Source organism: Nematostella vectensis, chromosome 4, assembly GCF_932526225.1.
Source record: "Nematostella vectensis chromosome 4, jaNemVect1.1, whole genome shotgun sequence".
Lineage (NCBI taxonomy): Eukaryota > Metazoa > Cnidaria > Anthozoa > Actiniaria > Edwardsiidae > Nematostella > Nematostella vectensis.
In genome coordinates, this window is record NC_064037.1 from 10,464,404 (window position 1) to 10,490,552 (window position 26,149).

At 40.1% G+C, this 26,149-nt stretch overlaps 2 protein-coding genes across 5 annotated transcripts; one reads left to right on the forward strand and one right to left on the reverse strand.

Annotated features, from left to right (window-relative positions):
• Positions 1-185: 185 nt before the first annotated feature.
• On the forward strand, positions 186-6,985 carry LOC116619006 (P2X purinoceptor 4). Of its 2 annotated transcripts, none has more exons than XM_032383296.2 (12): positions 186-363; positions 1,524-1,689; positions 2,152-2,299; positions 3,038-3,155; positions 3,621-3,707; positions 3,882-4,020; positions 4,461-4,546; positions 4,731-4,775; positions 5,020-5,110; positions 5,572-5,637; positions 5,771-5,869; positions 6,321-6,985. In XM_032383296.2, exons 1-12 carry the CDS (start codon positions 218-220, stop codon positions 6,405-6,407), a joined length of 1,278 nt encoding a protein of 425 aa, XP_032239187.2. In that variant the 5' UTR covers positions 186-217; the 3' UTR covers positions 6,408-6,985. The 2 variants fall into 2 exon arrangements, with proteins under 2 accessions (XP_032239187.2, XP_032239188.2); XM_032383297.2 differs by having other exon boundaries at positions 6,336-6,985.
• On the reverse strand, positions 6,947-26,137 carry LOC5513703 (acyl-CoA dehydrogenase family member 10). Of its 3 annotated transcripts, XM_048725887.1 has the most exons (28): positions 26,013-26,137; positions 24,895-25,154; positions 23,359-23,630; positions 22,778-22,936; positions 22,499-22,559; positions 21,826-21,924; positions 20,915-21,009; positions 17,616-17,662; positions 17,363-17,431; positions 17,023-17,116; positions 16,644-16,731; positions 16,156-16,306; positions 15,838-15,983; positions 14,850-15,023; positions 13,435-13,611; positions 13,084-13,250; positions 12,643-12,783; positions 12,483-12,554; positions 12,119-12,184; positions 11,549-11,639; positions 11,048-11,124; positions 10,122-10,203; positions 9,658-9,746; positions 9,153-9,236; positions 8,871-8,965; positions 8,056-8,104; positions 7,347-7,517; positions 6,947-7,127 (listed from the first exon to the last, which is right to left on the reverse strand). In XM_048725887.1, the coding sequence occupies exons 2-28, from the start codon at positions 25,112-25,114 to the stop codon at positions 7,023-7,025; spliced, it is 3,141 nt and encodes a 1,046-aa protein (XP_048581844.1). In that variant the 5' UTR covers positions 25,115-25,154; positions 26,013-26,137; the 3' UTR covers positions 6,947-7,022. The 3 variants fall into 3 exon arrangements, with proteins under 3 accessions (XP_048581844.1, XP_048581846.1, XP_048581845.1); XM_048725889.1 differs by having other exon boundaries at positions 6,947-7,517; XM_048725888.1 differs by lacking the exon at positions 11,048-11,124 and having other exon boundaries at positions 11,508-11,639.
• Positions 26,138-26,149: the final 12 nt, after the last annotated feature.

The window sequence follows — 26,149 nt, forward strand, 5'->3', positions numbered from 1 at the left end:
AGGGGAGGGTAGATACCGAATACTTATATAGATTTGTTGGAACAAATTATGTTTTTATTTTCTTCTTGAATGAACCAAGAAAAAAAATTCTTTAGAAGTGGTCGAACGAAATTTTATCAGTTAAAAATACATTGTTGTCGTGTGAGTTTTTTTTTTTCATACAAACGGGCAATTCTACTGTCCCTACCCCTGTAATACGATTCGATGCCGCTCCAAGATGGCACCCAGTTGTGGGAACTGTTGCGCGTGTGTTGGTTCCGTTCTTTTCGAGTATGACACGGAAAAAATCGTGCATATTAAAAACAAGAAAATAGGAATCATAAACCGAGTTATCCAGCTGGTGATTATCGCATATATTATTGGGTGAGTTATCAGATGAGAAGAAAGAACTGTATTTACACTTAGTTAAAGAAGTTTGTCAACTTCAACAAAAACATTCGATATTTTTATTTAGCATTTTAGCAATAGGATCTTTACTAAGAGTCTTGTGACCAAGAGGAGCTCAGGTGGAGGTGAAGAGCACGTTATTTTAACCAAAGCCCTCACGTAAAACCGTATGTGTGTTAGGTGCTAGAATGGTTTCGTTAAAATGGTGGTGACGTCACCGGTAGCACCGATAGACTTGATCGCTCATGTTGAGGATATTCGACGAGAAAGACGAAATCTCTAAATAAATTGATTTCTGTTCCATTGGTGAGGATACTTCGTATTCAATTAGTGGAAGAGTTGGGCTATTTGAGACAAGCTCACTTTATATATTTTTCTTTTTGGTAGCAAGATATTATTCTGTTTCCTGGATGGGGTAGATTAAGCATGGAGTAAAAACCCGTCTACACTGTGCAAAACCATTTCGGAAGTTATAATTTTGTAAAATGGCTTTGTGAATAGATTTGCTTTGACACTGTGAAGGTGAAATATGAATGATTATGGTGGACCCACAGGTACATAGCCAGGATTTTGAGCGGGGAGGTTCGTTTACCCATTTAGCATACAAATTTTATCTTAGGTAGCTTGCCTTAGCTTGCAGTGGTACTCAGTTTTCCTTTATTAGAGCAGACCTTTCATTCGAGTGGGGGGTTCTTCCAAACCCCCCATACCCCCTGTGGCTATGGGCCTGACCTTGGTGAAATTCATGCCAATCAGATAGTACATTTCATACATCACAAAACTGTCAAGAACCAACTTTATTACAAGTATCAGGCACGGATCCAGGAAAAATTCTAACCTGTTACTTTAACTTACTACCTCTAAGAAGTTTTACCTGTTTACATATGTAAACAGGTACAAATAGGCCTGGATCTGCGCCAGACTAAAAATATTGGATTAAGACACAAATTGACCAATATTATTTATGCTCTGGACATTTGTTTAAATGCAGTGTCTTAATGCAGTCCATCTCAGGCCAGCTATGAATCATGTTATTCAATGTCCTTTTTTTCTCTGTAGTTTATATTCTTGTTTGTCTCTATTCCTCACATCAATGACACAGTGATGTTCTTCAAGTTTACATGTTTTTTCTCTAGATTTGTTATTGTGTACAAGAAAGGTTACCAAGAGTTTGAGTCTCCATACAGCTCCGTCACAACCAAACTAAAAGGAGTAGCACTCACTAACCTGACAGGTGCCAATCTTAGTTATTATGGCAGAGAGTTCTTGTGGGATTCCGCAGATTTGGTTATACCACCTGAGGTGATGTATTATTTAATGTCTCATGAATTTTCCCAATGGAGTCATATGAGTAATATGTCATTAAACTGTAAACTTCTGAGTGTGAGTATATTCTATATTTTAATTGAGGAACCTTTTAAATGTCCAGATTTTCATAGCATTCAAAGTTTCGTTGTGAAACCTCCCTTGCACCTGAAAACCGAATTGTAAGGGTGCATAGACACAACATGTTTTGAGTCATATACAAGTACATATTGGTAGCAGTGGCAGATCCAGGAGTGATTGACTAGGGGGGGGGAGGTGTTCAAGGCTGCACCCCCCCCCCTCTTCCTCCCTTCTCCTGAAAAAAAACCCCTCAACTGCCCCTACAGGACCAATTTTTTATGTCAATGTGACTTAGATGTAATTTTTATGTCGATTATTCAGGAGATCGGTGCAGTTTTTATGATAACTAACACAATATTTTTTATGTCGATTATTCAGGAAGAGGGTGCAGTTTTTATGATGACGAACATGATCATTACCCCTGAGCAGTCGCAGGGTAAATGTCCCGAGGACCCATCAGTACCTGGTGCAAGGTGCACAGCTGATGCTGACTGCCCACCTTTGCAGTCAACATCCACAAGTCATGGTGAGCAAGAGAGGCCTCAAGTGTTGCCGATTCAGTAGCTCATGGTGGGCAAAGGAGGCCTCACAGGCCCTTAGCCATGATTTTGAGCCAGGGGGTTGCGTTCGTTTACCAATTTAGCGTATCATTACAGTAGGTAGCTCGCCATAGCTCGCTGTGGTACTCAAATTTTCTTCATTCGAGTGAACCTTACAGTCAAGTGGAGGGGGTTCTTCTAAACCCCCAACCCCCCCTGGCTACGGGCCTGCCTCAAGTGATGCCGATTCAGTAGCTTATCTAGCCCAATCTATACTCAAACAGGGACATTTTCCATGAGATTACCTAGTACTGCTAAAGGCTAATGTCATTCAATTTATTGAAAGTCACTATACTTATCATCCCCCCCCCTAATGTAAACACTGACCAACTAAAAATCACAAAGTGTGTTTCTGCTCTGTTAAGAATTTTAAATTCAAATGCACCACAGACCTCCCACACTCTCTTGTGAAGGCTCTGAGAACAGGTCTGAGTAAGCTTGAGCTCAAAGATTTCTAAGGGTATGCGAATTGACAGGAATTATTATCTATGAGGTATATCCTCATGCTCTTGGTCATAAAATGAATATACAAATCCTAAGTCCTTAGAAATTCTTGAAGTCACGTTTAGTCAACCACATTACAAGTTTCTGCACTGACAGAAGCCTTTGGTGAGAAATGATGTAGATACACAGAATCTTGATTAATTTGATTTTCATGGTTATAGGAGTCAACACTGGAAACTGTGTACCAAGTACACACAATATGACAGTGAAGACATGTGAATTGTATGCCTGGTGTCCTATTGAAAATGATGTGACGCCTATGCCAGGATTTAACTTAAGGTAGAATAATTCATCAGCCAAGTTACAATCTTATAACATCTGGAAGAAACACTAAGTTAAAGCAATTCTGTTAAACTAAGAGAAATGGTAGATATTTCATGTCTTTCCTCACCTTTGCATTTTGTCAACTGTTTCATCCCCCCCCCCCCCCCCCCCCCACACACACACACACACAATCGAAACAGAATCATTTGTAAACAAGGGTTTATGTTTCCTGGCCTTTTAAAAATTAGAATGGAACCCTGACCCCTCAAGAAAGAAGAAAACAGTACAGAGTTAAAAAATTAGAGGGGCGTTTGCGTTATCAAAGTGACGTTCCATTTGGCAGGGTTCTACTACATAAAAGTAGATTTGGAGCAGTTTATCAGGAAGATTTATTGAGGTTCTTCGAAGAAACCCGAATTCCTCCTAAGGTAAGGGGTACCATAAAGTGTTATGCAATAATTTGTGAATGATTCGTTGCAGCTATGGCATGCCTCTTCTTGACGCAGCCAAGAACTTTACCCTACTGATAAAAAACTCTGTGCAGTTTCCTAAGTTTAGCGAATCAAGGTAAGTGGCTAATGGAAGGTGCAAAAAGTCATCATCGGGGGACCAGGGCGTCGCGAAGATCGGACACACAGGGAGTGCGCGAAAATTTGAATTCTCGGCGTGCAACAACGAGTTCGCCTATAATAAGTTTCGTAATAACTTTAACAAACCTATATTTGTTTATTGTTGATACAGGCGGAACATAATACAAAAGAACGACAGTCATTTGAAGTCATGCAACTATCATCCTACCTCAGACCCTTTGTGCCCTGTGTTTAGACTCGGCACTATGGCGGAGCTAGCAGGAGTTAACTTTGAGAAACTGGCCTATAAGGTGACTTAAACATATGAAAAACATTTCATATGGAGCAATTTTTACTTAAAAGATAGTCAAATAATCGGATTAATTTATGTTATGCTAAGACACTTTTTTGCTTTTTTTGTATCAACTTTCCGCTATTGTTAAAGCCGTATTGTAACCAGTTTACTTCCGGTCGATCACGTAACAATTTCCGATGATTTTTAACGTAAAACGCGAAAAATATTTGAAAATATTGAAAGCAGTGTGTCTATTGCAAGTTTCTTCGAGGATGTCATTGATAATTTAGAGCGGATGGCATGTTAAATATCTCGGATTCTAATAGATTCTTTTGTCTTTTAACGGTCGAGGTTTCCGTCGGACCTCCGGAAGTGAACTGGTGATAATGCGGCTTTAACATCCTTTTCCTGACAATTCATTGAGTTCAGCCCGTAATTGTGTATTTTGTTGTGCAGGGTGGTGTTATGGCTATTGTCATAACTTGGAACTGTAACTTCGACCCGCTGGCCTATCACTGTGAGCCCAAGTATTCATTCAGAAGGTGCAAAAAGTGCAATAATTCCTGGAGACTCAAATAAGAGGCGGCTCTATTGTCCAGAGAGCTTTTTTTAATTGTATTATGACTATTATTTGCTTTATAGATCTTGCGCTAGCTCTCGAGGGTTCTCTTTTGGGTGTGCGGGAAATGAAAAAAAATGCCTTATGTTTCCCTTTTGATGTTCCAGACTTGATGATGACGAATCCCCGATAGCCCCAGGCTACAACTTCAGGTAGTAGTGTCCCTGATACTCGTGTTTCAGTCTGACACGTGAGCTTGAGGGGGGCAGAGGGACCGTTGTCCCCTCCCTACCCCTGATCTAAAACTCACAAATCCACCTCCTGCCACATTTTATATACTCCTCCACCGCCTTTCCGTGGAGAAATCCTTCCCCAGTGTGCACCCCCCCCCCCCCCTCCCGAATCCGATTTTCAGTTTGCTATGCGTGTACTTATAGGCTTTCTTGACAACTATAGGTTTCCAAGGTACTACATCAAGAATGAGACGCTCTACAGAACGATTGTCAAAGCCTATGGGATTCGCTTTGTGGTTACCGTGTACGGCAAGGTAAACTTCACATGTGGACCGCCCCAGTCTTTCTTGCCGGGTTTCCTGTCCTTGGAGATAAACCGTTAGGTAGCTTGGGACTGAGGAGAGCTCTTTCCAGTGACCACGGCAAGCCCGAGCAAAAACTCGCACAAGATCGTCTCGAACTAGACTGGGCTTTGCAGTATTCTCAATACATCGGTTCAGAATGTGCTCCGAATATGTGTTCAGAATATGTGTTGTAAAGCCTCATTCACGGGTATTGCATTTATGTATGAGGTTTATAAAATCTTTTGTATATGTTTCATTTATGCACCAAAAATAACGTTGCCAGTGAAAGATGCAAATGCCTATTGGCAAAAATGGCATTTCTAAGACCGAAAGCTTATTACATTAGAGAATGCCGGATATTCAAACTATATTTAAGGATAACATTGTATGGATTAAAAAGTACTTCTACTCATTTGTTTTCTTTGTTTCAGGGCGGCAAGTTTAGTGTTATTCCCCTGTTCTTGAATATCGGCTCAGGTTTGGCATTACTTGGAATTGTGAGTGTTTTTTTATATTTTTTACTTTATTTTAGGGTTTGGTATATTTATTGTCCAAATAGGGAGATTTGAGTAATTTATTTGGCATGATTTGAAACAGATGTACAATTTGAGTTCGTTTGCTTAATCGTAGGCCACGGTACTTTGCGATGTGTTTGTGCTGTACGTCTTGAGAAAAAAGTATTTCTACCGAGAGAAAAAGTATTTGAATGTGGATGACAGTGATAATGAGGTAAGAAACATTCAGGTAAAACCGTAAACAACGTAAATATTTATGACATGTTTATTCCGACCAATCACTTGAGGGCGTAAAACATTCTAGTTGGAGGAAGAATTGGCGTGGTAGAGTAGAAAAGAACACAATGGGACCTCTTTGCTTGACCAAGAGAAAAAACTAATATCCCGCCACGTAATTATAGAGGCTCAAGAAACCATCATCTATAAACAATACCTAAATTATATTTTTTTTATTTATAAAGGACTCCCGTGCCCTTCACATGAAAAAGCTATATCTATCCTAAACAACCAAAAACAACCTTGTGACAAAGGGAATGTTGGTAAAGCATGTTGGCCTGGTTTGCGCGGGGCTTCACTGAGAAGTAAATACCGTTTTGAATCGAGGAATAGTTGCCAAACGTTTCTTGCTGTTTTCCCTTGAGATGCTTTTATATTTCATGTTTCAGATGTCTCTGTTTCAGAAAGCTGACAAGGTGCACAGCAAGAGAGGTTATTCGCAACTGAGCGACAATGAAGGAGAAATGATGAAGTGATGAAAAAATAGAAAAATGTAGATTACTGGGATTTTTAATATTCCGTATACTCTACTCTGGCCGACGATTTTAAACACCTTAATTGCCTTCTGGCTTTCGTCAATCAAAATCCTTGAAGTGTTTTATTGGCCAGGACTGAAATGGTTTCCATTTGAGACACCTCTTTAAAAAAGCGCTGATCAACCAAAAAGCACCTAATATTATTCCGTTAGTTTGAATAACAGAAGCCCCAAAGCGATTTATCACTTGGAAATTAGTGACTAGAGTTATAGCAGAATATTGAAAGTCACGGTTATGAAACCCTGATTCTGGGTAAAACAACGTATCTGTCATGTCAATTCTCGCTATTGCGGACATATGTAGATTCATATCTGTCCACTTAAGTATAAAAAGATCCTAGACATTGCCTTATCTGGACAACAAAGATTTTGGGAGATTTATTATTTCTAGACCACATGAGGGAAATACTTATCGCCCTTTTCACTTGAAAAGGCTGTATGAAGCATAAAATAGACTAAGATAAATTATGAAAGAATATATATTATTGACCGGCATTTAATAAAAAAATTTTCCACGTCGATTGTCTCTTTAATTCCTAGAAATAATTGTCAAGTTTTATCTCCTCGATGAAACTCGTACATGCATCCACGGTAAACGCCAGGGTTGAGAGGGGCTTGTTTCAGCGCGATTTGCCAGACTTGGGTAGAGAAGCCGGGGTTCCTGTGGTTAAAAAGAGATCTGGCGTCACAGGACCAAGTATTCCAAGGAAAAGAAAACCCTTTCCATCAATTTCTACTTTCGTTGTTTCTACCGTCCTATATACATAGTAAAGACACAGTCCCAAGATCTAAGAAAACTGGCGACTTGCAAATTTTACATAGCTGCGGCTTATTTCCGCGATCTTTTGAGTTCCATTTTGGCTATTGCGCGCGCGTGTACTTCATCTGGTCCATCCGCTAGCCGCAGAATGCGGGCCCAAGAGAAGAACTGAGCAAGCGGTGTATCAGCGGAGAGTCCAGCGGCACCGAAAGCTTGCATTGCTCTGTCAATTACTCTCTGCGCCATGTGCGGGGCGGATTCTTTTATCATGGCTATTTCAGGGGCTGCTATCTGCAGTTCCAAAGAATAAGAACAAAAAAAAAAAAACATCAACGACAAAAATGTCAATTTTTAACAAACAATGAAAGTAAACATAAGCAACAGCAAATAACGGAAGCATTAACACAAAGTCAACGAGAAAAGCAGCCATAGCGATAACATCAATATTATCATCAACAGCAACAATGATGATAATAATTTAATAATGCCAATAAGGGGCGGCGGAGTGGCCCCGTGGGGGGGAGGGGTGGCTAGTGGTTTCAGAGGAAGGGGGTGGTTGGTGGTTTCAAATTCTTAAGCGCTATTAATATGAACCCTGGGGATAACCTAAGTTTTTTATGCACGGCAATTTAAACTGTTCAACAAATTTGTTGTCGGTATATAAACAAACATCCGCTCAGAAAAGTGTGTTTGTGTGTGTGTGTGTGTGGGGGGGGGGGAGTTGGAAGTCAACAGCAGCGACGACAACGACACGGATATTACAATACAGACAACAACACAAACAACAATAAAAATAAGCATAAAACCAGATGTGCTAGCGACATCATACCTTGTTTCCCACGGTGTCCATCAAATGTGCTGCCTTCAAAGTAAGAAGTCTGCAAAACCGGTATAAATTAGATGATTATTTTTCACTACTACGAATTGCTAGAAAAAGACAAAACAAATGACAACGGTACCAGAAGAGATATGAGAAATATAACAATATAACGTTCGTATTTTTTTTTTAAAGATGCAACAAGAACGAAATTCATGAACAATGTATGGGGGAGGGGGGGAGGGGGGGCACGAACAGCCATTTCCCTACTGGGCATTTCCTTAAAAGATTTTAAAATATCAGGGGGTGCACAGGCAACCCAAGCACTCGATTTGTATCCTAGTACGCAATACGAATTTTTATAGTGATAAAAAAAAAAAATAGAAAAATAAAGAAAATAGACTTTCTAGTTGACTCACTTTATTCTTGTCTGCTTTTGAGATCTCTCCTGAGTATTATGGGCCCATTTTAACACTCGTTTCCTTTTCAGAACCCATACAAGACGTATTGTGTAGGATCGGTGAAAAGGAAACGAGTATGTAAAATGGGTCCATAATAATCAGGAGAGATCCAAAAACAGACAAGAATAAAGTAAGTCCACTAGAAAGTCTATTTTTTCTTTTCATCACTATACAAATTCTATTGCGAACTAGAATACAAACCGAGTGCTTGGGTTACCTGTGGGGGTGGGGACGTACCCCAGTGTGTCCCACCGCCTGCACGACCCATTTTGAGATACGTGTACTAGATAACACAAAGGAATGACTCAAATTAATTCGAGCTCAAAACATCAAAGACTATCAATATTATCTAGTCGCGCATGTCACCTCGCTTGCTCTATCTCTATCCTCGAGGCTGCGATGTTTGACAGAATGGTCCCTTGCTCGGCTAACGGCTTTCCAAACGCAACCCGGTTTTGCACCTTTAACAATAAGCAAAACAATATGACTTCAATGAACGGCGAGCAATGTAAGTTAACACACAGGGTGCAAATTGAGCCAGAAAACCACTAATCGAGCTATGCTACACCGTGTCCTGTTGTGAATGGTTTTTCTCTTTTTTCGACTGGAGCAAGCAGAAAACTGACAGCCATTCATTAATATACATACCCTGTCGACCATAAGTTCCAGGGATCTCTCTGCGTGACCAATGAGGCGCATGCAGTGGTGAATGCGACCTGGACCTAGTCGCCCCTGTCAATCACAAGAAATCGTCAGGCAAATCAAATGTCACGCAAGTCAAGTGCCACCCAAGTAAATATCAAGTGCAACAGATGGAAACGCAAGTGTCACGCAAATCGACTGTCACGAAAGTCAGTGTCAAGTGTTAAGTAAGTAAAAAGTCAGGCAAATCATCTGTACATTTTAAGTGTCACGCAATTCAACTAACTAAAGTGGCACAGACCATATTATGTGCCCGTGGTACAATCTGGGATTACAGGGGAAATATTAACGCCAAGGCAAACATCGCCAACATTAGCCAGCATTGCTGGCACTCCCTAGCTCGCCTGACCACAAGACAACGGAGAAGTTAGCGAACAAATTCAAAAAAGGAATTTCGTGTATTAAATGGTGATAGCTTACCCTCACTTACGGGGACTTAAGTATCACATACCTGAGCTATCTCAAACCCTCTGCCAGGGCCTAAGATAATGTTTTCTTTGGGAACGCGGACATTCACAAATTCTAGCTCGGCATGACCAGCTGTGGAATAAAATAGGACCCCCTATAAGTAGCCCCTAACATTGAAGGCTTTCATGGAAGTCAGTGATTTCGACCTCTTAGCGGATCCCCATTTATTGCGGACATTAGCATGGCAAGCCCGTTTTGGGGCTGGCGTGCGCTTTTCAAGCCTCCTCGTTTAAATATATAGTGCAGCCAATAGAAGCTGCGTTTCAACTTTGCATATAATTCTCACTTAGAAAAACAACAATAATTAGCATCAGGCTCATGAATTGAAATCATCATTTCAAGAATTTCGAAAAAAAATGCAAGGTTAAATCTTAAAATTCCTTATCCCTTTTGAGTTAAAATCTGTAGTGTTATCCTGTAAATCCTGGCGGGCAGGCACATACAAACCTGGCGCATCATCGTAGCCGAAGACAGAAAGTGGGCGAACGATGCGAACTCCCTCTGAATCCATTGGGACAAGAACCATGGACTAAAGAGAAAGAAAAACAGCATTTAGCAAAGTTTGGAAGATCAAGGTCTTGGGTACAAACGTAGTAAATGTATAAAATCGATTAATTACGTTTTTTGGCTCAGGGGCGGATCCAGGACTTCAAAATGGGGGGGGGGGGGGTGGATAATGGTCGGATAGACGGCTTATAACTCATAGATCTTAATACAATACTTAACGCTGAATTTGATTTGACGCGTCAGCAAAGTCAAGAAGGCGAAGGAAATTGGGCAGTTCCTCCGGTCCCTCAGACATTTATTTTCAAACAAAGTGACTTTTTACTCAAAAAGGGGCGGGGATATCCATCCAATTCACCCCCCCTGTATCTGCCCATGTGGCTGTCGGTACTGGTGATAGGGTTAGGGCTGTGCTTGCCGATACGGTTGTCGTCGTTGTTGTTGCTGTTATTCTTTCCTGCTTTAGTTTTTCATGTTGTTGTTCACAATATAATAATGTTTTTAATTGCACCACCTTGGCAGTATATCTTAAATGCATTGGGGGTTATTTACAATACACATACACAAACAAAATATTTTTCAATCATACGACTTTTCGGTAGGGATAAGAGCAAGCATTTGGCGAAAAGGTTAAGGTTATAACTATAACTAACGTTTCAGATGATGTTGCCTTGTTGTTTGTTAATGTTATTAAAATTGGGATAAGGGTGTTGGTGGGGTAAAAAAGGGTGTTGATGATGTGTATGGGGTGACAATGATGAGGTTAGGAAGACAAGGGTGTTGGTGATGGGGATAGGGTGAAAAGAGTGTTGAGGATTGGGATAGGGTGAAAAGGGTGTTGGTGATGGTGATAGGGAGACATCCGGCACCTGTTGTTGGTGTCGCTTTGCTGTCGGATCTGTTTTGCCCATAAATATCGCGAGCTTGCATCTTGGATCTAGCGCACCTTGAATCACAGAAACCAGAATTGAGACTTCTGATCATGATAGCGCGTTTAAGTAAGAGTTTATATAAAAAATATGTCTCTGCCCTTTTACTCTATTCAATATTCTTTTTGTTGTTGTTGTTTTCTTTACAATCTTTGTGAATTTTTATAACAAGGTTCTTTAATGCCAATTTTCCAATGGCCGTTTTCCAGATCATGGAATTTGAGCGCTAAAGCGTGGCTTTGGCAGGTCGGAGTTTGTTTATAGTTTTCTTGCAAATATTGGAGCCTTTTTTTTCCAAACTGTACCACCTTGAGCACAAACATAAAATTTCAAATATTATAAAGAAGGCTGTAATAACATTCCAAGCTGCAAAAACCCTTTCTCAGTCAAATTCCATCACCTGGATCACTGCCCATTGCAGTGCTAAGAACAGATACACACCAGATATCCACCATTTTCTTCCATTCAGAACATAGTGGTCGCCGTCCACACGAATGGAAGACTCGATGTTTGCGGCATCGGAAGAGGCGACCTGCAAGCACGAAAGGGTCGGAATTGAAAAAAAGGCATACAAAGAAAAAATACGAGGGAAAACGACGTCCTCTACTCAAGAAAATACAAAGAATAACCGAGGATTACCCCAAGTCGGTCATTTCTACCAATGTTTCCCAATATTTTATATTTCCATCGAGCATATGGAAGGAATGGACAGGCCGCGCCGAAATGGGCCTGGATCAATAAAGTACATTGACGGTTATATTTTACCATTCCATAAGCCAACACGAGTAAAAAAGTCACAATTTTTTTATGCTTACACCTTCTCGTGATAAGTAACAATCGGGTGTGAATCCAGATTTTGCATTTTCAATACTCGCGCAACTTATTTTGTGTCGCCTGGACATTTCGCCAATAACCCCCAAAAATGGAACAGAAACACCCCTTATAATGCAAGGCGTAATGTTTTGCAACCTAGGATCCAGGTATATGATGGCACCAGAAAAATTGGGTTACCTGTGGTTCCGTCATCGCAAAGCATGATCGGATTCGCCCGTCTAGCAAAGGCTCCAACCACTTCTCCTAAGGCGAAAAAAGGCGACGTTCAAGTCACTCATGATTTGTGCCTCACGACTCATGATGACTATTCATGGTGCGTAGCTCATGTGTAATGCGTGATCCAGGTGTAATGCGTGACCAATGTGTTATGCGTGACATGTGTAATCCGTAACTTATGTGTAATGCGTGATCCAGGTGTAATGCGTGACTAATGTATTATGCGTGACTTATGAGTAATCGGTGACTTATGTGTAATGCGTAGCCCAGGTGTAGTCTTAAATATCAAACGTAGTGCCCTTCACTAATAGCCATATAGCCATACCTTTTGAGCGTCCGAGCCATAACGAATAAGCACTTCCATGTTTCCGGTGTCGGGAGGCGAGCAGTTGAATACCTGAAGAAAGTCACAACAAGAACCGCAAAAGTTAAAAATGTAGAAACTCAAGCTATGGCTACCAAATCCACAGTCCGTGATTGCTTACCTCAGATGAGGGAAAGCATCTTCCCATCTCTTCACAGATGAACGCGTACTCGACATTCGTCAGCCCCGGCCCATACCGGCCCTCGGGATCAGTCTCGAAAGGAATGAACAAGTTCCACAGCCCGGCCGCCTTGGCTTTGGCCTAAAATTGTCGAAACGAGATTATAAGGTTACGTCCTCACGTATCCGGGGGCTTTTAAAATCGGAGATTTTGTTAAAGTTCTTCGTGTTTAAAGAAATAAGCGTACACTAAAGCTTACTAAAGCTTAGAATCGTATTTGCCGACCACACGAAAACATGAAATACGACTGACTCCTGTTACTGCGCATGCGCCACGTTGTTTACAATTCTATGCGCATGCGTTATCCGTGCTCGTCATGTTATATTTTGTTGTTAACTACATTTACATGGAGTACAATCCACAAGCCACGTTCGGACATGCCTTAAGCTCCTCGACTTGAGGGTGAATTTCCCACCGATTCCCTGAAGCCTCGATTCCAAGTAGCTCATGTTCTATTGGCAAGATGTGACCGCTGATGAAGGATTTGACGTCTCCATAGAAACCTTGAGCACGTGGCGATAGTGATGAAACACTTACAGGAAGTAAACCTGTACGGGAAAATGATGAGGCACGTGATGAACACGTGACTTTGTAATATCACGTGAAGCACGGAGACTAGATAGCGGAAAGCGAGTTGGTGGAAGGGGATATAACATCAATGGGGAAAATTATAAAAAGAAAACAAGAAAAATATAAATACTAAAGTGCTGTGTTAGGGGGGAGATATCATACCAATATCCTGCGGAGCGCCTGCACTGGTGGAGTACATCCGCTGACCAGTAGGAGAACTCTGAGGTGTCGCACCCATCGAGGCCCGCTTGTTTTCTTGGGACGCGAATTTCCAAGCGAGATCAGCCATACCTTTGGCTAACAAACCCACCGACTTAGCATTGTCAGCACTGGCTTGTCCTGATATGTTTAAAAGAGAGATAGATACAAACAGAATCATAATCTGTAAAGTATGTATGCGTGCAACATTATCAGCATAAAAAGTAGGATAGGGATTGACAAAGGAGTCTCGTAACATCCCAGGTTTGTAGCAGGGGGTGGGGCACGTGCCCCAAAATTTTTTTCCAAAAATTATAGGGAAATGACCAGAGAGGGCGTGGCTGTGAACCTTCTTTTCTTAATGTTTCTGTATTGTGCCCCCAATATTTCAAGGCCTGCTACGGCCCTGCATTCTCAAATGTTCTTCGATAATATCTAATGTTCCCCATCTTTGGGGAATCAGGGTGACGCGGAGACCGAAAACATGAGTTGCGTACCCTCTTTCTTGTCTTCGAGGGTAAACCTGCTTCCGGTGTCAGGGTCCTCCTGGGTCCCCGAGGATGCAAGTTCCCGGGATTTCAATTCAATTTTTTTCCTTTTAAGGTTTTGGTAAAGGTAAATTTGACACCACTGTTTGTTTTTGTGGTTTTTGCGAAACCTGTATCAATATTTCTTAAACTTTATTTAATAAAAAAATTTTTTTTCCATAAATTGCATTCTAAGACGGCTAAAATGGGCCTTTGCGGTGACCAGTAGACCGTGAATTCACGCCAAATCTTTGACTTTTCTAGCGTATTATTTTGAAGCGAGAACTCGAGCTGGTCGGGCGTAACCTCGCGACGGGTTTTAAGATATCGCCTTCACCTTTTTGGGATCTGATAGATAATTATGCCATGTCATAAGGTGTGTGAGGAATTTTCGATTTTCGACTGAAGATCGCTTTTATAGCACTTTTAGTGTCCAAATTTCGCCAGAAATGAGAGTTTGGTTCGTGGTATTTTGTTGGCATTGTCAAATAACAAAAAGTCCTCACACACTTTGGTAGATCATCTATATGTCATTGAGATGCAATTACGTGCAAGTGCATGCGCAATAACGCGAAGGTGCATTACGTTCTAGAGTAAACTCCGTACTTTTGAGTTTGAGGCCTCAAAACTTAAACAAGGAATAAGCTAATGCAAAAATAAAACGTGCAGGAGATAATTCAATCTTTTATTTTTTATTTTATATAAAGTTTGTACATGTAGTGAAAATTGCGGCGCGACAATATTTTTTTTCCGCGGACACTTCGTTTACCTTTACCGAGACCTTAAAGTATACATAGACATGTTAGTCATGTGTATCCCACAAATAGCGCGGCTAATCGAGATGGAATTTACCTTCAAGAGCTCGCTTATAGACACCTTGCAAAATAGCCGCAACTCTAAAGAACGAGAAAGCCATGTAGAAGTTCCAGTTGTCGACTGGAGGGAGGCCGGCTTTGTCACAGTAGATCTGCATGTACTCTGTGTCGGTAGGAATACCCAAGGACAAGGGGCTGACGTCAGCAATACCTGATGCAGAGAGCTTCCGTCAGCCGCCATTTTGTCATCTTAGCAAAATACCAAGTTTGAGAAAGCATCAATTTCCATCGGCTGATGTAATGAACTTATTTCGATATTTTCCAAAAAAATAAGTAAATCAAGTATAAAAGTTTGTTTTTAGAAGGTTATTTCAAGATTTCTTCGCATAATTTGTCTTCAAATATTGGAAACAAATATTTGAAACAAACATTCCAGACATATTTTACGGTTTTACTGGTCGCGCTGTAAATCTAGAGATGTATTAGAAAAAAAGAAGAGACGTTTTTAAGCTATCATATCATATTCGTGAACCGAAAAAAATCATCGTAAGGTAAAGACTTAAAGAGGATCACAGACAATCACAGTGCTCTGAATAATTTAACCGTTTTCCTTGCAAGGCTACTGTCAGTGAAAATATTTTTGCTTCTATAATTTACTAATTATTTATTTAGCACTAGGTAATGAATAATAACCCTTGAACAACGTCATCGATCCAGGCCCCTTTGGCGCGGCCTCGAACGAAAAAGGCTATTTTGAGCGCTTTAAAAAAATCAAATGTATCTCCAAGTTAAATTTGTTTTTGGTAAAGGATAGCCTATTCCTCCTCTTTTTGTGAAATCGATTAAATTGAGAGATTAAGTATGAACTCTAAGAAGAATTTTTAGTATTAGAAAGAATGCTTTTCTGTCCAAAAGGTGAAGCTGATACTTTTATATCATCAAGACCGAAATGGTGTTGGCTTAGCTATGATAGAATAAATGAGATGTTTTATACGAAGTACTACTAACAAATTATGTCATCATACCTTTTAGACTCGGGAATGTCGAGGGAAGGTGATGCTGTAGGCAGTTGTACGCGAGATCAGAGATGGGGTCACCAAGGGTCGACAATTCCCAGTCCAGCACGGCTAGAACTTCAGGCTTGGTCGCGTGGAAAATCAAATTATCCAACCTGACGTACAAGTTGAATGATCAATAAAGTGGTAATAAATCAACACTACTGAAGCTTTTCATTATATGTCATTCATGGTTAAGTTATCAGTAAGAGCCTCTGTACCTAAAGTCCCCATGGACAACTGTCGTTGTAACATTCGTGGGTAAGTTATCAGTAAGACCCTCTGTACCTAAAGTCCCCATGGACAACTGTCGTTGTATCATTCGTGGGTAAGTTATCCGTGAGCCAGGGAATCAGCTTATCCATGGAAGGAATCTCGTGCGTCTTGCTAGCATTGTACTGCTTTGCCCACCTCTCCACTTGTCTTCTCACATAGCTGCCTAGAAACACACAATTAATTATTAAGGGAGAAGGTACCACACCAGAGAACAGAACAATCTTTACAATCGTAGGTTTTTGTTTATAAATCAACACTTTACGCGATTTGAAGAAATCTGTTGGGGAATGTAGACAGGTGTTCTTTTTTTTGTGCCACTTTAAGAAAAGGACAAGTTGTGAAGGGGTGTCACATGTAAAAAAATGCTCTTGCGACTAAATGTTTTTGGGGAGGGAATTTGACAAACATGGAATGCTGTAAACAAGCAAAAATGGCCAAACGTATGCGTAAGCTAGTAATACTGTGAGGAAATCCTTGAGAAATAATTTCGGTCAGTTCACCTGTCTTGCCATAGTCCCTGAGTCCTGCCTTATCGACATCAACGCTGTGTATTTTGTGTAAGACGTCACTCATGGCATTATATATTTCCTAGGCAATAAGGGGAGAAAATAAAATAAACTCGGTACGTAATGGAAAATCACAAAAAAGGCCCAAAACTTCTGGGGTGCACAGGAGTGGTTGGCAACGCCCACGAGACAATTATCTTATTTGTGGAAGCGTCGGATATTTTGTGGCTTTGAAATTTGGGGGGCTGTAGGAGGGGAGGGGGGAGGCACAAGGTGTTATGGGTTGAAATCTTCCCTCCCCCTCAGGGTATTGAATGAACACTCTAAAGTCACAGTGATTTGGTCCTCCGTTCCAAACGGAAAATTGCGTTACCTTTCGCTGTTCGTTTGTCATTCCAGGTAACGATGGATCTTTAAAGATTCGACCAGCGGTGTATTCCATCACGTAAAATGGGGTCCCGAGTACGCTAAAAAGCAGCGAGCGACTTGAGAATATACATATACACTAACACATGGCTGATCCCAAGGAAAACATCAGTTTACGATACAGAAACATTGAGAAATATTTAGCGGGGGCACGCGGAAAACATTTAGAAATGTTGGCTGGTGGAGCTAACCGTGGACGCTAACCGTACTGACGTAGGAATTCCCAACCCTTACCGTACTGATGTTAGACGTTCTGTCCCACACATGGGTTTCTTTATAGACCTTACCTGGCGTCCTCACATAGAACAAGCAGCTTGGGGACTGGGACACCAGCACAAGCCATGGCACTCATCACCCTTTATAACAAAAAAAAGTGCAGTAATTGAGAAATCACGTGTCGAATGCGGCTCCTTGCACGTCGATAAAATGTGGTACTGAAACTATGGTCTCATTTGACCTTTGTATATTGGTATATTGGTATATCTGTGCCATAGCAAGAGGGAAAAAGCATGAAGCAAAAAGCAGGTGGTTTAACATTACCGAAATTCCCGTTCAACTGCATGTGCTGATGGGAGGAGTTTTCCGGGCTGAGAACAAAAAAACGAAGATCAACAATTAAGATTAACAACTAAGAAGAGTGTGACAGACTTATTAAGGCGGGCTCACATCCAGGGACATCGCCAGTATTTCTTCACAGGTTTGTCAGCCACAAAAAAATTATGTCAATCTTACGGCGTCATTAAAATCTTTTGTTTCATATTTGTGCAAGGAGGTTAGTTTGGCATCTGGGGCGGATCTAGCTTTTCGCTTAAGGGGGGGGGGGGGGGGGGGGTGGCGCTGTAACCAAGGGGGGAGGGGGTATTTTTCTTTTGTTACATATGGCTTTCTTTTACTTACATACTTTTTATTTGATCCTTATACAGATTGTGTACATGGGATGAGTTCCAAATAAAATTAAGATAGTTTCACATGAGATGAAGAACTACAACGTTAATGTGCTTCGTAACGCAGTGATTTTGGCAATAAATTTTGCTATTATTTTTTGAAGTTTTGTCGGATTAATGAGGAGGAGGAAGAGGTCATTTCCTGACATTCGATTAACATTAATGTTTGTTGCCATTTGTATGTTTGTGAAAAGTTCGGCTCTTTCATCACAAAATTTGGGGCATCTTGTCAGGAAATGAGCCTCATCCTCCACCCCACCGGTAGCGCAAATAGGGCATATCCTCTCATTTGCTCTTTTGTAAGGTTTTCGATAACGCGCAGCTTCGATTTCGAGCTTATGATTGCTAATTCGCAGTTTTGTCAGCGCGATTCTGTGGTTTATATTGGTGACCTGGCTAATATATGTTTCAAATTCGTATGTTGTTTTGAATATGCTATAGGTTCCAAGTATGTTTTGTTGGTTGAATTCTTTTCTTATGTCATCATGTATGTCGCCGAACCATGTCTGTAACTCAACGTCTTGTATTCTTTATTTTATTAATTTTTCAATTTCATTAAAATGATCAGTTATTAGATTTTCGCATTCCCATATATCTGTCCCAGCCCATTTAGATTGAGCCAGTCTTTTATTTTAAAACTCCAGAAGGCTTTGTTTTCCGCATCCTTAATCCAGTTGTATGCAGTTTTCGAAAGTTTCAGCGTTTCGTTTACATTAGATAATTTCAGCCATAATTTTAAAGATCGCATTTTTGCCTTCGTTCTCATGGGAAGCCTTCCAAGTTCGCCTCTGCATGTACTTGCACCTTTACCAACGCCGAGCAACATTTTACAGAATTTTATATGAATTTGTTCTATTGGCTCTTTTTCATTTGTAGCGGTTCCCATACCCCAAACCTCACTCCGATACAGTAGAATGGGGGTTTTCAGCGTATCAAATACTTCATTGTGAGTTTAGGATTAGCTCTAAAGCAGTCTCCTAATTCTTTTCTCAATTTGTAGAGTGCTTTCATGACTGTCTTTTTTAGCTTTTGTTTTGCCAGAGCAAAATTTCCAAATGCCGATAAATGAAGTCCGAGGTATTTGTATGACTTGACATTTTCAAGTCTGACATGATTGATGAAAAACGAGATGTTGTTAATTGTTTTACCGTTGTTGTTGAAAATGAGAATTTTCGTTTTCTTAATATTAATATTCAGGTCTGTTTATGTTTGCAGGCTTCCTGGCAGTAATAAACCCTCCCCCTAGATCAGATGAGCCTCAGGTTTTGTTTAGGAAACCGTGGTCCACGGAAAACCCGTGCCGTAACCCCTTCAAATTACGTAGCGGGGGCGGATACAGGGAGAGTGGATTGGGTGGATATCCAAACCCCAACCCCCCCTTTTTGCGTAAAAAGAAAAATTGAAAAGTCACTTTGTTTGTAGCAAATAGCTTGACTTTGCTGACGCGACAAATCCAATTTGGCATGAAGTATTGTATGATCTATGTATTGACCTACCAGTTATAAGCCGTCTATCTGGCCATCCACCCCCCCATTCTAAAATCCTGCATCCGCCACTGCGTAAGTCATGCCATTGTACCGAGGGGTTGTATAAGATACGTTAAAAGGGGCAGATATGAGGCAGTAGTGTGTCCAGAGGGGGGGAGGGGTCCTGCTTATTTGACAAGTAAGAAGACGGTTAATTTTATGTGTGTATTTGGAGAGAAAAAGTTTTACCAGAGCTAAGGCAATTACCATGCGAGGGTCACAGTTGTGATTGACACGTCATTAACGTGACTAATCCGATGAACAATGAATCTATTGCTTATCCTCGCTGGTTGGCTAACGAAGTTCATGTCAGTCAGATCGTACGTTTCTCTTATCCTTATTGGTTTACTGTTGTTACGAGGTTTTTGGGTGGTTCTTTTATGGTATTGGGGGTAGCCGGGGATCGTACACGCTGAGCAAGGGTTGACCGTCTTCTTTGTTCTTCATTGCGCCGCTTGAGTGTTTACAAATGGTAGAGCTACCACTGGCTAGCGGGAGGTTGGCTATAAGAAGGCAAGTACTTTCGGAAGGTAGTGAAGGAACATCTCTTTCCCGGAAAGTTGACGAAGCCAACTTTAGAGAGTCCTGACTAAACCAACCTAGAGCACTGCCGTGTAGTGTCCTCGCAACAGTTACAGTACAATCCTAGAGCTAGTTACTATGCTGCTTAATTTATACTAATCTCATTAATAAACTGGTCAAACTGGTTTTAAGGATGATGTAAGAATAGAAGATCGGGTGTTGACTCAACGATGAAATAATAAGACTAAGAATAAATTCCTTCGATAGAAATAGCTTTAGAGCAGGATAAAAGGAAAAGATTGACTATAGTAATATGCAAAATTAAGTAATGTAACAGCTGTAAGATTAAGGATAAAGGTAATCGTTAAACTGTTATTTTAGCCTGGCAAATATAAAACCTGTTTTGCTAACAGTAACTACGCATGCTTAGTCAAACAAGAATAAATTCCTTCGATAGAAATAGCTTTAGAGCAGGATAAAAGGAAAAGATTGACTATAGTAATATGCAAAATTAAGTAATGTAACAGCTGTAAGATTAAGGATAAAGGTAATCGTTAAACTGTTATTTTAGCCTGGCAAATATAAAACCTGTTTTGCTAACAGTAACTACGCATGCTTAGTCAAACAATGAAGAGATCCACGTAAAGCAAATAAGTGAAATGTCGAATGGAAAGTGAAAGTAAATATCTGACTGACGTGTCGGAAACGACTTTTGCATAGATTAACAATTCTTTCATAACACTGTCAATGTAGCGGCAGTGGGGTGTCGCGCTTTAAGGGAACAGGGTAAAAACGGTGCTAGCCTAATGTAAGGCTTAATCTGGTTGTCTTTTATACACAAACCTACCGGTTTCTTTCGTAGCACCAAGCGCTTTCCTCCAAACTCGATGTAGTAGGTAGGGTTGGACTGTCCATGCTTAAACTGCCGTATCAAGGGGGGACCTAACGAGGGACAAAACCGTTGTCTTATGCGGTAAATTCATTACAGATATTTTCAAAAGGTTGTTGAGCGTATCGCAAGATGGCTACACTTCGAGCACATGCACTGAACGTGAACAACACGAGGAGCGAAGCGAAGGACGCCCTGGGATCATCTGTGGGCAATTTTGACAGAACATTCTAAATTCCTAGTTCATAAAATTTCTTTATAATACTCAGGCCCGTGGGGAATGGGTGCAGCAAAAATGGTTTGATTTACGCTTTTTAAAATTAAAAAAAAAATGACACAGAATGTATGCATTACAATGAGATTTAGTTTCTTTGGTTACATTTTTCTGAGAAATTGAAATATTCCTATATCTATCCCTTCCTATATGAGTAGCTTGCCTCAGTTCTGTTCACTGGGCAGGCAATAACACAACAGAGTTGGAGATAAGGCTGACTCCTATAAAATGTGCAACCAGCCAAATAAGAAATTTGTCAAGCAAGCAAGGGAACTATACGTGACAAGAACAATCAATCACTCATTAGCCCAAACCAGTCCCCACTCTGCTAAACTAACAATGTTAGAGGGATGCAATAAACCACTTTTTGTGCGCACAAATTTTCTGTTTAGTCCCACTTCACTTCATAGGAGGGGGGGGGGGGGGGAGGAGCTCATGCCCCATAGCACTGTACTTGTGCAAGTCTGGTTTAATACAGAAAGATATGCCTTCCCCACCATGGTACCTTGCTGATTGAGCCCTAACTGTTTATGCAGATAGCTTACAAGACTGCTCTCCAAAACCTCATGCCCTCCCGGTCACCTCACCAGGGTACCTTGTTGATTGAGTCCTAACTGTTTATGCAGATAGCTTGCCAAGTTGCTCTCTGATAACTCATGCCCCTTACGCACTGCACTTGTTCCTGGAACACCTCCTATATGGGCAGTTAAAACTGTTTTACTCACAAAGCAACAAAATTTAGCATATATAGTTAATGCCTCCATGCAATGCAATGCAACTATTGTCAAAAAAGAAGTTATAGAAAAAGCCACTAAAGTTCAGTGTATAGAGTACAGAGGGTATCTAACAAAAGCGAGTCTTGAATGTGAGTCCAGAGAGAGTCCATAGAGTCAGATCTTGAATCATTTGAAACATTTATTTAAAAAAAGAAGACATTTACAAGACTTTTGTTGCATCAGTATCATCAATATACAAAATAAATAATTATTTTTAAAATAATTTTTATAAAAGGTCACCATAAAGACCTTTTATGATCACATGCATTTACAGATTAAAGAAATAGATCAGCATATATTATTTTATAAATACTATAACCTAGAATTACATTCCTGCTTTAAACTATAGAATCATTACAAGCATTTGAATCTTAATCCAAATAAAGCTATAGTTTGAGCAATGTAATAAGTAATAAATCATCATCATTATTATTAACTCTTTCCTAACATTAACCAACTCTTAGGATTTATTTATTCAAAGTTATTGTTTACCCTGTAGTGGAAATTTCAACACTTCCTCAAGCTCTTGGATAGCAGTTATTGGGTCTGAAACCTGGTGATTAAAATAAGCATTTTACTATATACTGATAAGTATAATTTAATTTGCGATATATGCTAGCATTTTCATTTTATTACTAGAATCTCCCATCTATCTTATAATACCTATTGTAGACACAGGAAATCCAATTAATTCATAGCATGTGAGGCATCGTGATAACATAAAAGTAATAAACAGTAAGTTGCAATTAATAATGGTAAGTGTTAGATTACCTTGATAGTTTTAAAGCCCAGGTGCCGTGCTGTCTTCAGGTTCATCCCCATATCATCAAGGAATACAATTTCCTCTGGTTTGACATTTAACCTATCCATAAGCTTCATGTACAGGTTCTTGTCTGGCTTGCGGTAACCTTCAATAGCAGACTCAACAACCTAAAACAATAGCATAATATAAGAAAAGATGGAGGGACAAGAGCAAAAACCTTATTAATATGTATTATATTGACACAAAAAAATTGATAACACGAACTCATGAGTATGCAACTACTACTAGTTAATGATTATTATGAGAGAGCATCTTCGACTTTTCACAATGGCAGCATATTTCAATATTATATTTCTGAAGATCATCAGAGTTCAGTGCCGTAGCAGGTCACATATGATTGGTGGGGGTTCAATACTGAAACATTAAGAAATATTGGTTGGTACAGCCACTGGTCTTTTCCTTTACAAAAAATATTTGGGGCACATGCCCCCAGTGCCCCACCCCCTGCTACAGCCCTGGAGTTGTGTTTCTAGAACCAGTTGTAAAGCTGTAAATGAAGAATACAACATATAAACTTCAAACAATTTACCACATCAAAGTGGCTCCTCTCAACAGGCAAGAATGAAGTATTCTTGTCTATGAGCCAGTTGTTGGTGATCAGTGCAGTCTTGAGTCCATTCTCTCTGATGCTTTCAATAGCAGCTATCATCTCAGGGAATGGTTCAATCATACTCTCAGCAATATCTTCCAGAAAGCTACCCATGTCAACATACTTTCTGGTCATCGTCTGGAGGATTCGCCCAAACTTTGGGGCAAAATCTTTAGGCAAGAGGTTACCTAGCTCAAGTTGCATCCATGGACCTGAAAAGATGCATAATTTTTTTTATCACTGATATAAGTAAATCCCATTAATGTTGTCCACAAAAAAGGAAGGTTAAAAGTAAATATAATTTTATCCACATGCTAGACCTCTTTGTGTTAAAACTGAGGTAGTCAGAATTAAATTGCCAACACAGCCGAATTCGAACGAGTGTAGCGTTATTCTCGAAGGTGTCAATAATCCCATAATCCTGTTTATTAGCTCAAAGTCCCGCGATCAACATCCGGGAAACTTAGTTTTACAGCTTTTCCCTCTAATTAGCATACAAGCGCGTCAGTAGCATTATCGACGTTTTATCTGAGATTTATCCGTATTTATATCAACTTTATAAGCGTTTACTCTAAATTTTGCATAGTTGTAAACTACGCCAATATTAAGTAAGAATCCTTGGCTTCCTTCGAAGAAGGCTAAGCGAGGAAGAAAGCCCAAAACATAAAGTTGTCTCCGTTCGCGATCTTTTTAAGTTTTTCCGCGCTCTTCTTTTCTTCGGTGCAAGCTTGCTTCGGTCTAGGCATCTTCCTTCACTTGCATGACTAGCACTATGACATTTGAGCACCTAAGAGTTTTCCCGCTGCATGTAGAGCGTGCAATGTGATTGGTTGCCATACGTGGCTCTATTTGCTCTTCGTCTGTCATTACTGTCACGCTGCCTCTAATGTTCAAACAACTTCAATCCCCTATGTCTTGCAATCAGATTTCACCCCATCTTACTCTAAATATGTGAATTAAAGGTACACTTTGTATCGCCCGATTCCTGCGCAACTTGGCAAGCGTCTAGTATAGATATTGTTCTGTCACACCGTGCCGAGGATAATCAATAGCTTTTTTTGCTACGGACTTAATTAGCATGTTGTAGCCAAAAAAGCACGGCTTACTTTGACCCTTGATTATTAATCAACGAGGCTGTGTGACATCAAATGTAGACCAGTTTTTTCAGTTCAGTACATGAAGAAAGATATAAAGCAGATCCCGGGAGGTTACCACTTTGGTGTGTAATAATTCACATGTCTAAAAGTGGTCAATTTCGCACTTTGGACCACGCAAAAAAACTCAAAATTAAGCACGTATAAAAAAATGATTATCTTAGGAGCAAAGTACAATCATTAAGCTTTAAATTGATATTAGTTTGTTGGCATTTGCTTTAATCTGACACGAGCGTGAGCGATTTTTCCGGGATGATCAGGGTAATTACCGCTTGGGTCTATGGTATCCTTAACCTTGAATTTTTTTAAAATATATACCAACCATTATCTCCTGCAGCTTTAATTGCTCTGACAATTGATCCTCTTGGTAACTTCTGCTGATCTTCAAACTTGTTAAATGTCGCCTCAGGTGAGGGGATTACGACCCCTCCCATGTCAAAAACCACAGCCTTTGGCTTGAAGTCTGCCTCGGTACTTGCATAACGCAGCATCAAATAGATAGGCTGACGGAGCCCCGCCCTATATTTCATTGCATGCAGCATACTGACAGGGGCAATTCCTGGTTAGGTGTGGGTGGCGGGTCTGCAATGGATAGGATAAGGATTTTTAATGCTAATTAGATGAAGGACAATACTTAGATAATAATTTTTTTATTTTAGGTGGTTATTTCAAATTCCTTTCTCATAGTGGAAATGCAGTGAAATGTATGAGAAATTGAGTGAACTCCGGTTAAAACAGACCATATATGGTGATCATCAGCTAAGGGATGGCACTTTTGGTGTGGTCAACAGAGATTCTTACCAATAAAGAGATAGCAGATTGGGTGTGGTAGTAGGAATTTTTAACCCTTAGAGATAGCAGAATCAGAAAAACCGTTTGACACCACATAAGAAATAACAATTGGTAGAATTTTATACCCTAAGAGATAGCAAAATCGGGAAAAACCCGTTAAACAACCCCTAAGGGATAGCAGTTGGTCGACATTTTAGTACCCAAATAATAATGTATCTATACAGTAGATACATAGCACCGGCAAAATTGGGCGATTTAAAAAAATTAAAGAGTAGTGGTTAGAGCCTTTTCAAAGAGAGGATTATTTAGCGAAAAAAACAAAAAAAAAAACAGGTAAGATTCCTACATATCTAAGACTCTTCTCGGATAATGAGGTCACGAGATCATCGTTATGTCACAGACTTGATAAGACCCCCCAAAAAATAAAATTAAAAGAATCTAAAGTACTTGCAAAAAACAAAAACAAATGAGAGATGTTCTACTCGATTTGACTAGCCGAACTAGATAGATTGAGTAAAACAAATAAGAGTGGGGCCGACATAACTTACAATTCACACAAAAAAACATGCGCAAAACTTTAGAAAAACGACGAGTTTTGATAAGAGTCACCCTATTTCTACCTAACTAACAATCTTTTACATACTTTACCTTGAATAATTAGCCGCTTATTTTGCCTTTCAACTATCTAGCTTGGCTTGTGGATTGGTTATGAATGGAACACTCGGTCGAGCGCCATCTTTGAGGAAGTCAAATACTGCAAGAGAAGACTGGTAACGAGTACTTAT

Excerpts from the sequence above, each read along its gene's own strand:
- LOC116619006 (XM_032383296.2), top strand. The coding sequence starts at position 218 with ATGGCACCCAGTTGTGGGAACTGTTGCGCGTGTGTTGGTTCCGTTCTT. Across the intron at positions 4,021-4,460 it reads TTGAGAAACTGGCCTATAAG|GGTGGTGTTATGGCTATTGT; the intron begins GTGACTTAAACA and ends TTTGTTGTGCAG. Across the intron at positions 4,776-5,019 it reads GCCCCAGGCTACAACTTCAG|GTTTCCAAGGTACTACATCA; the intron begins GTAGTAGTGTCC and ends TGACAACTATAG.
- LOC5513703 (XM_048725887.1), bottom strand. The coding sequence starts at position 25,114 with ATGCTGCATGCAATGAAATATAGGGCGGGGCTCCGTCAGCCTATCTAT. Across the intron at positions 13,612-14,849 it reads CTATAAGCGAGCTCTTGAAG|GACAAGCCAGTGCTGACAAT; the intron begins GTAAATTCCATC and ends TAAACATATCAG. Across the intron at positions 8,105-8,870 it reads ATAGAGATAGAGCAAGCGAG|ACTTCTTACTTTGAAGGCAG; the intron begins GTGACATGCGCG and ends CCGGTTTTGCAG.